This window comes from Tubulanus polymorphus, chromosome 2 (assembly GCF_964204645.1).
Source record: "Tubulanus polymorphus chromosome 2, tnTubPoly1.2, whole genome shotgun sequence".
Lineage (NCBI taxonomy): Eukaryota > Metazoa > Nemertea > Palaeonemertea > Tubulaniformes > Tubulanidae > Tubulanus > Tubulanus polymorphus.
In genome coordinates, this window is record NC_134026.1 from 18,941,276 (window position 1) to 18,954,925 (window position 13,650).

At 48.6% G+C, this 13,650-nt stretch overlaps 1 protein-coding gene across 1 annotated transcript in view; it reads left to right on the forward strand.

The window, feature by feature from the left end:
* LOC141900608 (stalled ribosome sensor GCN1-like) overlaps positions 1-13,650 on the forward strand; it is a 54,847-nt gene that overhangs the window by 22,300 nt on the left and 18,897 nt on the right. The window contains exons 30-35 of the mRNA XM_074787586.1: positions 35-281; positions 809-930; positions 7,472-7,586; positions 7,668-7,847; positions 8,103-8,323; positions 8,839-9,046. Of these exons, the coding sequence (XP_074643687.1) occupies positions 35-281; positions 809-930; positions 7,472-7,586; positions 7,668-7,847; positions 8,103-8,323; positions 8,839-9,046 (1,093 nt within the window). The remainder of the gene's footprint in view (positions 1-34; positions 282-808; positions 931-7,471; positions 7,587-7,667; positions 7,848-8,102; positions 8,324-8,838; positions 9,047-13,650) is intronic.

Genomic DNA, 13,650 nt, shown 5'->3' on the forward strand with positions numbered 1-13,650 from the left:
AATTCAGACTACAAGTGTATTTTGATTTTTGAAGGTCCAAGAAGCAGTTGCGAATTGTCTGCCACCCCTGGTGCCGGCGATTAAATCGGATGCCCCTGAATTGGTTCGTCAGTTGATGAACATTCTACTCGAAACTGAGAAGTACGGAGAAAGAAGAGGTGCCGCCTATGGTCTCGCCGGTCTCGTTAAAGGACTCGGAATTTTATCGTTGAAACAGCTCAACATCATGTCCACATTACAAGAAGCGATACAAAACAAGAAGAATCCAGTGTTGAGAGAAGGTAAAGTTATTTTTTGCATTATTCCTTCATTATTAGGGTTTTGCCGTTCTGCAGCAACTATTGATATAATAACGATGATAATAATATGGGTCTTATTTAGCGCTAAAACCAGCAAAGCTGCTCAGAGCGCTTAACATTTTTGGTATTATTACCCTGGCCATTTAATATTCCATGTATCAGTCATCTCTCACTGGGGAGAACTAACACCGCGCAGCTAACAAACGCTCTGGAGTCTTCTAACAGGCCAGGTTTCGATTTACTCTTGGGTGGAGAGAGGCAATGGGGATAAGTGTCATGCCCAAGGACACTGCGGTAATTAATGTACGGGGTTCGAACACCCGACCTGGCGTCTAGATTCATCTTTTCTCTAAACCTACAATTATTAAGAAAAGTAGAGTATGTGCTAACTTAAGTCAATTTGCATGAACTCTTTATCGCTGCTTTGCAGCTATATTTCATATTTCTGCATTGTCTTTCAATTCATAAGATAAAATCAGTACAATACATATCCTTTCTTTGCATTTTAGGTGCCCTATTTGCGTTTGAGATGTTGTGCATAATGTTAGGGAAATTATTTGAACCATACGTTGTACATATCTTGCCTCATCTGCTGCTGTGTTTCGGAGATAGTAATCGTCACGTAAGATCGGTAGGTTTCTCATATGTATACATCGTGTTCTCTTGGGCTAGGGGCCCCTTATAACTATGTAAGCTTTAAGGTAATTTATTAATAGATAGGTTCATTTAAACGAACTCGGCTTGCTTAATTCATTTTGTTCGTACCAATAGTTATCTTGATGAAAGCCGTAAGTTTGAATACCATGTACACCATACTAATTTGCATTAAGAAACATCATACAGGTAACTGTAATTGTGCAGTGTATAAAAAACTAATAGCTTGTTCGTGGTGATTCTGTCTCTGGATTGGTTTCATATCGCGCGCTAATCGTTGCATGTTGCTAGTCATTCACCGCATAGAAATAATACATATACATGCATATATTTCCGTCGAGTACTGTACCCTTTCCTATGGTTTTTGCCAATATTTTCTAAATTTGGATTTATCGCCAATGGTTTTTCTATATGACCCGGCCCTGCGGTATTGCATTTAGCCACCGGCGAAATCCGCCATCTTTTTTCTTGGCGTTCTCGCAGTAGAACGCGTTGGATTTTTTCGCCGTAAAAATCTGGGAATTAGGATATTAGGGAGTTTTCACTCTCATAACGGTGAGTCCGTTCGGTTTGGGGGTTATCCCTGGTTTCTTTTTTTCCGTAAGAATTTTATTTACAAATATAATTTGATTGAATTGAATTGTTTTGATTTGTAACAGGATAATTATGCCACCCCCTCCTTAGGGTCAGCATCGTGGCGGGGAGGGATGCGGGCATTTGTTTGGCGCCTGGGACAACCACGATTCATGTGCGTCGTGCAGGCGCAAATCCGGTCAAATATGTGCAAGGAGCAATCTTTGCAAGATTTGCGTCGTGTGGTCCGAGGACCTTTGGCTTCGGGCCGATAAGGCTCTTAAACTAAGAGATCGTCGTCGAGTTAGCAGGGATTCGTCGGTTTCGGCCGATGTGCCAACCAACGTTTCTAATCCTGTTTCTTATCGTAAAGCGGAGCGGTCGCCGGTCGTTCAGGTACGATCGGCTTCCCAACTCCGTTCACCGGGGAGGAACGCTGGTTCAACGGCACCGGTCTCCGGTCATTCACCGGTCTCTGGTCGTTCACCGGTTCGGCCAGTTCGGCCGGTTCAGACTACATGTTCGGAACCGAGCGCGCGCCGCGGTAGTCGCGAACGGCCTGCACCGGTTCGGTCGGTACCGGTCCGGTCCGGGTCGGGCATCGGTCCGGTTCGGCCACCGGTCCGGTCCAGACGTCCGGTTCAAAACATCCGGTACGTTCGTCGTCTGATTCTGATCGTCGCTCCGGGGATAGAGCTCGCTCTCCCACTAGATTTAGACGCCGTGAGCGTAATAAACGAGCAAGATCTCCTTCTCGCAGATCAAGGTTTGATCGCGAGAGGGACTACGATCGTTATTGTCGGAAGTTTCGCCGTCGGTCTTCTCATCGTTCGTCGACGTCGGTTAGCGATGTAAGCGATTCTTCTAGTAGGTCGCGATCCCGTTCGAGGGACCGTCACCGAAGTCGGCATGATCGTCGGGATACTGGAAAATACCTGACTCAGAAGGATTTCCATGTATTTGAGGAGAAAATTTTAAACTTGTTATCTTCGTCGCAACAAGTCGCTGCAACTTCTACAACAGGTAAGCCTATTCCTGATTGTCCGGTTAGAAGTTGGCCAGCCCACTCAGTTTTTCGGAATTCTGACTCTGAATTCCTGGATGCTGCGGTAGGGTCTGATTTCAATGAGGATCCGGTCCCAGAAGCGGCAATTCCTTCTGGGGTCGTTCCTGTCGCGAGCAATTGTGGGTTGCCCCAGACGATGGGGGCTTCCCTGGCTCGCAATGTATCTCCGTCCCGTTCAGTTTTATCCGAACCAGCGGGGGACATGCCATTTAGAGCGATGATAAGTGAGTTCTTTGTCAAGCACGGGGCAACTCGCGCTAAGCCCACAGCAGCTCCTCTGGTCGGTGAGTCAATGGAAGCTTATCGCCCTCCGGACTCCGATCTTAACGTTTTACGGGAATCGTCAGCGGTTTCGAGAGAATGGGCTTGATTGGATACGCAATTATGGGGTGAACGTCGGCCTGGAACATTTTCATTTCCCCCTCCAGAACGGGGTATGAAATCTGGGAAATATTTTAGTTCAACCGATCCACCTATAGGCGCATTTCGCTCGGCGTATTACGCAACTCCAGGTGCTGTGGATCACAGTCATAACTGCCTGGATGCTGATTATACTTTGATCAGCCCGGATACTGTTACAGCACAGTCGGGTATTCGTTTGCCTAAGTCCGGTTTGGTGGCCATGACGTCAATCCTGGACAATCTTACCAGGGTTGGTTCGTTTCAAGATATGGCACTTAAGGTGTTGACGGGTGAGCTTCGCGAGACTCACGCCGCCGTTCATGCGGGCTCCGACCCAGAGTCAGTTGCCCTAAAACTGGAGGGAATGGACCGGATTATCCAATCTTTGGCTCGGTCTGTTTCGCATGTAATTCCGTTGTCGGTTCGGGGTCAGGCTAATCTGGTGTTAGCCTCCTGTCAGTCAGTGATGGACTCCAGTGCCAAAACTCGTCTACCGGATATGGTGTCCAATGCTTTGCTGAGAGCCCCATTGGGGACGTCTTCACGTCTCTTCTCCGGTTGGTGCGCTCCGGTTTCCGCAGAGCTGAGGATTCAGGCCAAGTCCAACCCCCGAACTCCGTGGAAAAAGTGTTCTGGTCCGACGCCGGCGGCGCAAGGTTCGGCACGGACGCAAACAGGACCATCTCAACATTCAGCGCTTTCTCAGGCGGCTTCGGATGCCGGTTGGAGAACTAGCGCGCAACTTCAACAATCGTGTCAAGCCTCGTCCGGTCGTAACAGTTCCGGTTCGTATCGAGGCAAGGGGAAGGCTCCAAAAAGGGGCTCTTCCTTTCGGAAAAACTCGAAATGAATTCTTGGGACCAGTGGGAGGTTGTCTGCAGCAGGCAGCAACCCACTGGTCCGACCTCTTTGGAGACGGTTGGCCCTCCCGGGTCGTCTCTCGTGGCTACCGTCTCCGTTTCCTAAGGCGACCGCGCCTGATGAGGTCACCTCCCGACATGCGGCCAAAACCAGGTCAGGAGGCCTTAATCTCTCCGGCTCTCAAGGAACTGGCAGAGAAGGGAGCGATAGAACCAGTTTGCAACGAAACTTCTCCCGGCTGGTTTTCTCGAATATTCATGGTACCAAAGGCCACAGGGGGTCAACGGACAGTGATAGATCTGTCATCCCTCAATCGGCACCTAGACATTCCAAGGTTCCGGATGACCAAGCCCAAGGACGTGATTCAAGGGCTCCGTCCGGGTCAATGGGCGGCTTCATTGGACCTGAAAGATGCTTACTTTCAGGTTCCAATTCACCCAAAATCTCGGCGATTTCTCAGGATAAAGTGGAAAGGCCGCCAGTTCCAATTCAGGTCTCTTCCATTTGGCCTCAGTACGGCCCCGTGGGTTTTCACCAAGTTGGTCAAGTCAGTTCAGAAGGTACTTCAGTCAAGGGGTGTTCAACTGTTCGTTTACCTCGACGACTGGTTAATAGTCGCGAATTCGGCTCAGGAATGTCGGGAGGCAATGACCTCAGTCTTGGACTTAGTCCATCAGCTAGGGTTCCGCGTAAACAGGGAAAAATCTCAGTTGACGCCGGCCCAACAGTTCACTTATCTCGGCATGGACTTCGATCTCCGAATCGGCAAAGTCTTTCCGTCTATGGTTCGAGTAGCCAAACTTCAAGAAGCTGTAGCGGGAGTGTCCACAACCCCGAAAACAGCTCGTTACTGGTCACGGCTTCTAGGCTCCATCAGCTCCATGGGTCTGGTGGTGCCCTTAGACCACCTCAGAAGCAGGCGCTTGCAACAATATTGGAAGGTCTTCTGGTCTCAGTCGAAGGGCAACTGGGAGGCCTTGATTCCCGTACCTCCAACCGATCTAAGTCCGGATCTTCAGTGGTGGGCGGCCACTACGAATCTTCGGCTCGGGGTGTCACTAGCCCCGTTAGAGGCTCCAGTTCGTGTATTCACGGATGCCAGTCACCAAGGATGGGGGGCACATCTGGAGAACCGAGTCAAAGCCGGGAAATGGTCTCGCTACGAGGCCACCAACCACATAAATTTCCTAGAAATGCTGGCCGTGTGGAAGGCCCTGAAGTTCTTTCACAGGAGAGTGGAGGGCCACCACGTTTGGTTAGCCACGGACAATTCAACAGTGAGGGCTTACCTTCAGAACCAAGGGGGCACTCACTCAGAAACCCTCACAGGTCGGTCGGCCAAAATTCTTCTTTGGTGCCAGACAAAGGGTGTGTCCCTGACTGTGGCACATTTAGCAGGGAAAAGGAACGTGATGGCCGATGCTCTGTCTCGTCGAGGTCAGGCTATTGCGACAGAATGGGTTCTCCACCAAGAAGTAGCCGATCGGGTTCGGGGCATTTTTGGCAATCCGCTGCTGGATCTGTTTGCCACCCGGTTCAATCGGAGGTGTCCTCTGTTTGTGTCCCTGTTTCCAGACGCGGAAGCGTGGGGGGTCGATGCCTTCTCTCTGGACTGGTCGGGGATGCATGCGTATGCGTTCCCGCCCACACCAGTCCTGCCGCTCTTACTGGATCAAATAGAGAGATCAGTCAATTGCAACATAGTTCTGGTAGCACCATGTTGGCCGGCTCAGAAATGGTTCCTACCACTTCTCAACCTACTGTGCGACAACCCCAGGATTCTTCCGAATTTCCCATCGCTTCTGTCTCAGGGGATCTTTCGGCATCATCCAATCAGCCAGTGGTTAAATCTGCTCGCCTGGCCATTGTCCAGCGATCCTTGTCAGCTTCAGGCTTTTCAGAACAGGCTGCCTCCTTTATCGCAGGATCTAAGCGGCCATCAACAAGTACCATTTACGATGCCAAATGGAGTCATTTTGCGGATTGGTGTGCTGCAGGGGAAATTGATCCATGCTCACCCTCTGTAGCTCAATTGGCAGATTTTTTACTGCACCTATTTGTAGTTAAAGGTTTACAGGTCATAACTATTAAAGGTTACCGCTCCGCGATTTCTCATACATTGCGTGCTTCTGGATGGCCAGATGTAGCAGGGGATCATCGGATATCCCAGCTGGTTGCAGGGTTTTCTATTTCCCGGCCTCGGGTAACAAGGACAGTTCCACCATGGGATCTGTCTGTAATTTTGAAGAAGTTAATGGAGGCTCCATTTGAACCTCTTTCGGCAGCGTCATTTGCAAATTTGTCAAAAAAGACTGTATTTTTGCTGTTCTTGGCTTGCTCGGCCCGTCGCTCTGAGATTCATGCGCTTTCAGTCCGACAAGGTCATATTGTCTTTGGGCCAGCGAATGAATTTGTTTCGCTGCGGCCTGCTTTGGAATTTTTGGCAAAGAACCAACGACCAGGCTCGGTTGGGCGTCAATGGCGAATTGAAGCCCTAAAACATCGAGTGGAACCAGGCATCCCGGACAGGACTTTATGTCCTGTGCGGGCGTTGTGTTTCTATTTAGATCGCTCTGCTTCACGGAGGGGTTCACGGGAGCGGTTATTTATTCCGCTGCTGGATCACCTAAAGGGGGATATTTCGCGGGACACAGTAGCCCGATGGGTCTCTTCAATGATCAAGGACATTTTATTGAAGGAGAATCTTTCCTCGGAGGGAGTCGTTTCTCATCAAGTGAGGTCTATGGCTACTTCCTGCCAAGCTTTTTCGGGTGCTCCGTTGGAGGAAGTCTGTCGGGCCGCCTTTTGGAATTCACCATCGACATTCACGTCATTTTATTTACGGGATGTTTCAGGCCAGTTAGGCTCATTAGCTTCACTTGGTCCTGTTGTCATGGCTCAAGGTGTCCGTTCTTTCCGATCGGACCCTTTAGTGTAGAATATTTATGTTGCATTATCAGGATCACAGGGGGTGTATCCTTGTACATAGTTTGGGCTCATATCTGCAAGTATTAATTTCGCAAAATTCTGGGGGGGCCCCTGAGCTGGACGGACTCACTGTGGCCAACCGGTCTTCCCTGTGCTACAGTGCTCCATTCCGTGCTTGGGTAAGTGCTCTCTTTTTCCCTCTTACCTTGCGTTTGAGCGGTGGTTTTTCTATCTACCTTTCCCACCATCCTTGTGCTAGGCTAGTGTAGCAAAAACCATAGGAAAGGGTACAGTACTCGACGGAAATATTACAATTTTTGGAACTAAAATTTGTATTTCCGAGTAGTACTTACCCTTTCCTATGGTGGGAATCCCGCCCACCTGCCCCGCATAGCTGTTTTTTTTGGTCTGCTATGACATAAAAAGATGGCGGATTTCGCCGGTGGCTAAATGCAATACCGCAGGGCCGGGTCGTATAGAAAAACCATTGGCGATAAATCCAGATTTAGAAAATATTGGCAAAAACCATAGGAAAGGGTAAGTACTACTCGGAAATACAAATTTTAGTTCCAAAAATTGTAATTTTAGTGTTACTATCGGTAGTTAAAAATTGATTGGTGATGATCCTTCCATTTGTTTCCTATTTAGAATATTGCATCTTCAGCTCAAATCGTGTTTTTTTCTCCAGGCATCTGATGACACGGCTAAAGCTGTGATGAGTAAATTGAGCGCACACGGTGTGAAACTTGTCCTTCCTGCATTATTGACGGCGCTTGAAGAGGATTCATGGAGAACTAAAACTGGTACTTATCTCATTCAACTGCCTAAAAACTAGACAGTTTCATGACCAGTACTTATATACTTTTATATATTCGCTCATGTAGGAAGTGTTGAGTTATTGGGTGCTATGGCTTTCTGTGCCCCTAAGCAGCTGTCTGCTTGTTTGCCGAGCATCGTGCCTAAGTTGACCGAAGTATTGACCGACTCGCATATGAAGGTTCAAAAAGCTGGCGCCCAAGCTTTGAAACAAATCGGTGCCGTCATAAAAAATCCTGAAATTCAGGGTAAGTAGGACATCCATAATGCATTTGAAATCGAATATATTGCCCGTTTGTTGTTGCGCTGAAACAATAGATTCCAGATAAATTGAAAGATTTTGTTTGAATGGAGATATTGATTGATATGTCAATGTTATGTATTGTAATTATTTACACGATTTGATATTTATTGAGAAATAAAATTCGTATTAAGAAATTCACTAGCAATGTATTCATTGAATGTTGTGTAAATTATCAGTCCGATAAATCTTTTAATTTCAGAAATCGTTCCCGTTCTTCTGGCTGCCTTGCAAGAACCGACAAAGAAGACGACGGCGTGTTTGGTCGCTTTATTGGAAACGAAATTCGTCCATTTCATCGATGCGCCATCCCTCGCATTGATCATGCCCGTTGTGCAGCGTGCTTTCCAAGATCGTTCGACTGAGACCAGGAAGATGGCAGCTCAAATAATCGGAAACATGTACTCACTCACTGACCAAAAGGTACTGCTCATGATACATGAATGTTCTTTACGCATGCCAGATTAGGCCCTGGCCAACCATTCACACTGGCCAAGTGGGTTCGTGGTGTATGACAAGGGTCATATTTGGCCTGCTAAAAGATATGTGACCTGGCCGGTGCATATGTCAACCATCAATAAATTCTTTACTAAACTGAATAAGTTTTGATATTTTTGATGCAAATGTAAGACGAACTTGTGAAAATTTCTCATACATTGTAATGATTTTCAAGAAACTCATAAGTCGAACGCTTATTCCATTTAGTACCAACTCCCAGTACAAAGCATCGATATCTATCATTTGCATCAAATCGTTTCTTAATAAGCGTGATATAACTAAACCTGCTGATAAAATAACTAAATGTTGGTCTGATTGAATGATGGTGATTGATGGTAATAATTGAATTGTTATTGGGTACACCTTAATTTGTATTAATCTTCTTACCTGATTAGATTTCAAGATTTTGAATTTTAATGCTTTAACATCAATTGCTCTAGGATTTGGCGCCATACTTGCCGACTGTGATACCGGGATTAAAGTCTTCGTTGTTGGATCCTGTGCCTGAAGTGAGAGGTGTGTCATCGCGAGCTTTAGGAGCAATCGTTCGAGGAATGGGTGAAAGTAGCTTTGAAGATCTACTGCCTTGGTTGATGCAGACATTGACCTCCGAACAGAGTTCTGTCGATCGATCCGGTGCAGCTCAAGGTATGAATTCACGTTCGAGATAAGTGTATTGTTTTACTCAGTATCGAAAAAAAGAATATCACGCGTCCTTAATTAATCTTATTACCTGATGTCATTAAGCTTTCATTTTCTGAGTTTTCGAATTGATGAATTGAATCAATATAATAGGTGATTTTACTGAGAATCATGGTAGTAACAACATTTTTTGGGAGCCTAGTTTTTTAACATACCATAAAGATTATTGAAGTAATTTAAGTGGGTTTTTTAATTGAACTTGGTATTGTAAGCTTATTTAGAAATGTTAATAACGATTGAGCATTGTAACAATGGTACATAAGTAAAACATGTATATGTATTTAGCAATTCGTGTTCACTAAGTTATTATTCATTTGTCATGTATTTCCGTCGAGTACTGTACCCTTTCCTATGGTTTTTGCCAATATTTTCTAAATTTGGATTTATCGCCAATGGTTTTTCTATACGACCCAGCCCTGCGGTATTGCATTTAGCCACTGGCGAAATCCGCCATCTTTTTTCTTGGCGTTCTCGGAGTAGAACGCGTTGGATTTTTTCGCCTTAAAAATCTGGGAATTAGGATATTAGGGAGTTTTCACTCTCATAACGGTGAGTCCGTTCGGTTTGGGGTTTATCCCTGGTTTCTTTTGTTCCGTAAGAATTTTATTTACAAATATAATTTGATTGAATTGAATTGTTTTGATTTGTAACAGGATAATTATGCCACCCCCTCCTAAGGGTCCGCATCGTGGCGGGGAGGGATGCGGGCATTTGTTTGGCGCCTGGGACAACCACGATTCATGTGCGTCGTGCAGGCGCAAATCTGGTCAAATATGTGCAAGGAGCAATCCTTGCAATATTTGCGTCGTGTGGTCCGAGGACCTTTGGCTTCGGGCCGATAAGGCTCTTAAACTAAGAGATCGTCGTCGAGTTAGCAGGGATTCGTCGGTTTCGGCCGATGTGCCAACCGACGTTTCTAATCCTGTTTCTTATCGTAAAGCGGAGCGGTCGCCGGTCGTTCAGGTCGGCTTCCCAACTCCGTTCACCGGGGAGGAACGCTGGTTCACCGGCACCGGTCTCCGGTCGTTCACCGGTTCGGCCGGTTCGGCCGGTTCAGACTACATGTTCGGAACCGAGCGCGCGCCGCGGTAGTCGCGAACGGCCCGCACCGGTTCGGTCGGTACCGGTCCGGGTCGGGCATCGGTCCGGTTCGGCCCGGTTCGGCCACCGGTGCGGTCCAGACGTCGTCCGGTTCAAAACATCCGGTACGTTCATCGTCTGATTCTGATCGTCGCTCCGGGGATAGAGCTCGCTCTCCCACTAGATTTAGACGCCATGAGCGTAATAAACGAGCAAGATCTCCTTCTCGCAGATCAAGGTTTGATCGCGAGAGGGACTACGATCGTTATTGTCGGAAGTTTCGCCATCGGTCTTCTCATCGTTCGTCGACGCCGGTTAGCGATGAAAGCGATTCTTCTAGTAGGTCGCGATCCCGTTCGAGGGACCATCACCGAAGTCGGCATGATCGTCGGGATACTGGAAAATACCTGACTCAGAAGGATTTCCATGTATTTGAGGAGAAAATTTTAAACTTGTTATCTTCGTTGCAACAAGTCGCTGCAACTTCTACAACAGGTAAGCCTATTCCTGATTGTCCGGTTAGAAGTTCGCCAGCCCACTCAGTTTTTCGGAATTCTGACTCTGAATTCCTGGATGCTGCGGTAGGGTCTGATTTCAATGAGGATCCGGTCCCAGAAGCGGCAATTCCTTCTGGGGTCGTTCCTGTCGCGAGCAATTGTGGGTTGCTCCAGACGATGGGGGCTTCCCTGGCTCGCAATGTATCTCCGTCCCGTTCAGTTTTATCCAGAACCAGCGGGGGACATGCCATTTAGAGCGATGATAAGTGAGTTCTTTGTCAAGCACGGGGCAACTCGCGCTAAGCCCACAGCAGCTCCTCTGGTCGGTGAGTCAATGGAAGCTTATCGCCCTCCGGACTCCGATCTTAACGTTTTACGGGAATCGTCAGCGGTTTCGAGAGAATGGGCTCGATTGGATACGCAATTATGGGGTGAATGTCGGCCTGGAACATTTTCATTTCCCCCTCCAGAACGAGGTATGAAATCTGGGAAATATTTTAGTTCAACCGATCCACCTATAGGCGCATTTCGCTCGGCGTATTACGCAACTCCAGGTGCTGTGGATCACAGTCATAACTGCCTGGATGCTGATTATACTTTGATCAGCCCGGATACTGTTACAGCACAGTCGGGTATTCGTTTGCCTAAGTCCGGTTTGGTGGCCATGACGTCAATCCTGGACAATCTTACCAGGGTTGGTTCGTTTCAAGATATGGCACTTAAGGTGTTGACGGGTGAGCTTCGCGAGATTCACGCCGCCGTTCATGCGGGCTCCAACCCAGAGTCAGTTGCCCTAAAACTGGAGGGAATGGACCGGATTATCCAATCTTTGGCTCGGTCTGTTTCGCATGTAATTCCGTTGTCGGTTCGGGGTCAGGCTAATCTGGTGTTAGCCTCCCGTCAGTTAGTGATGGACTCCAGTTCCAAAACTCGTCTACCGGATATGGTGTCCAATGCTTTGCTGAGAGCCCCATTGGGGACGTCTTCACGTCTCTTCTCCGGTTGGTGCCCTCCGGTTTCCGCAGAGCTGAGGAAGATTCGGGAGGTTCAGGCCAAGTCCAACCTCCGAACTCCGTGGAAAAAGCGTTCTGGTCCGACGCCGGCGGCGCAAGGTTCGGCACGGACGCAAACAGGACCATCTCAAACTTCAGCGCTTTCTCAGGCGGCTTCGGATGCCGGTTGGAGAACTAGCGCGCAACTTCAACAATCGTGTCAAGCCTCGTCCGGTCGTAACAGTTCCGGTTCGTATCGAGGCAAGGGGAAGGCTCCAAAAAGGGGCTCTTCCTTTCGGAAAAACTCGAAATGAATTCTTGGGACCAGTGGGAGGTTGTCTGCAACAGGCAGCAACCCACTGGTCCGACCTCTTTGGAGACGGTTGGCCCTCCCGGGTCGTCTCTCGTGGCTACCGTCTCCGTTTCCTAAGGCGACCGCGCCTGATGAGGTCACCTCCCGACATGCGGCCAAAACCAGGTCAGGAGGCCTTAATCTCTCCGGCTCTCAAGGAAGTGGCCGAGAAGGGAGCGATAGAACCAGTTTGCAACGAAACTTCTCCCGGCTGGTTTTCTCGAATATTCATGGTACCAAAGGCCACAGGGGGTCAACGGACAGTGATAGATCTGTCATCCCTCAATCGGCACCTAGACATTCCAAGGTTCCGGATGACCAAGCCCAAGGACGTGATTCAAGGGCTCCGTCCGGGTCAATGGGCGGCTTCATTGGACCTGAAAGATGCTTACTTTCAGGTTCCAATTCACCCAAAATCTCGGCGATTTCTCAGGATAAAGTGGAAAGGCCGCCAGTTCCAATTCAGGTCTCTTCCATTTGGCCTCAGTACGGCCCGTGGGTTTTCAACAAGTTGGTCAAGTCAGTTCAGAAGGTACTTCAGTCAAGGGGTGTTCGACTGTTCGTTTACCTCGACGACTGGTTAATAGTCGCGAATTCGGCTCAGGAATGTCGGGAGGCAATGACCTCAGTCTTGGACTTAGTCCATCAGCTAGGGTTCCGCGTAAACAGGGAAAAATCTCAGTTGACGCCGGCCCAACAGTTCACTTATCTCGGCATGGACTTCGATCTCCGAATCGGCAAAGTCTTTCCGTCTATGGTTCGAGTAGCCAAACTTCAAGAAGCTGTAGCGGGAGTGAACAGCTCGTTACTGGTCACGGCTTCTAGGCTCCATCAGCTCCATGGGTCTGGTGGTGCCCTTAGGCCACCTCAGAAGCAGGCGCTTGCAACAATATTGGAAGGGCTTCTGGTCTCAGTCGAAGGGCAACTGGGAGGCCTTGATTCCCGTACCTCCAACCGATCTAAGTCCGGATCTTCAGTGGTGGGCGGCCACTACGAATCTTCGGCTCGGGGTGTCACTAGCCCCGTTAGAGGCTCCAGTTTGTGTATTCACGGATGCCAGTCACCAAGGATGGGGGGCACATCTGGAGAACCGAGTCAAAGCCGGGAAATGGTCTCGCTACGAGGCCACCAACCACATAAATTTCCTAGAAATGCTGGCCGTGTGGAAGGCCCTGAAGTTCTTTCACAGGAGAGTGGAGGGCCACCACGTTTGGTTAGCCACGGACAATTCAACAGTGAGGGCTTACCTTCAGAACCAAGGGGGCACTCACTCAGAAACCCTCACAGGTCTGTCGGCCAAAATTCTTCTTTGGTGCCAGACAAAGGGCGTGTCCCTGACTGTGGCACATTTAGCAGGGAAAAGGAACGTGATGGCCGATGCTCTGTCTCGTCGAGGTCAGGCTATTGCGACAGAATGGGTTCTCCACCAAGAAGTAGCCGATCGGGTTCGGGGCATTTTTGGCAATCCGCTGCTGGATCTGTTTGCCACCCGGTTCAATCGGAGGTGTCCTCTGTTTGTGTCCCCGTTTCCAGATGCGGAAGCTAGGGGGGTCGATGCCTTCTCTCTGGACTGGTCGGGATGCATGCGTATGCGTTCCCGCCCACACCAGTCCTGCCGCGCTTACTGGA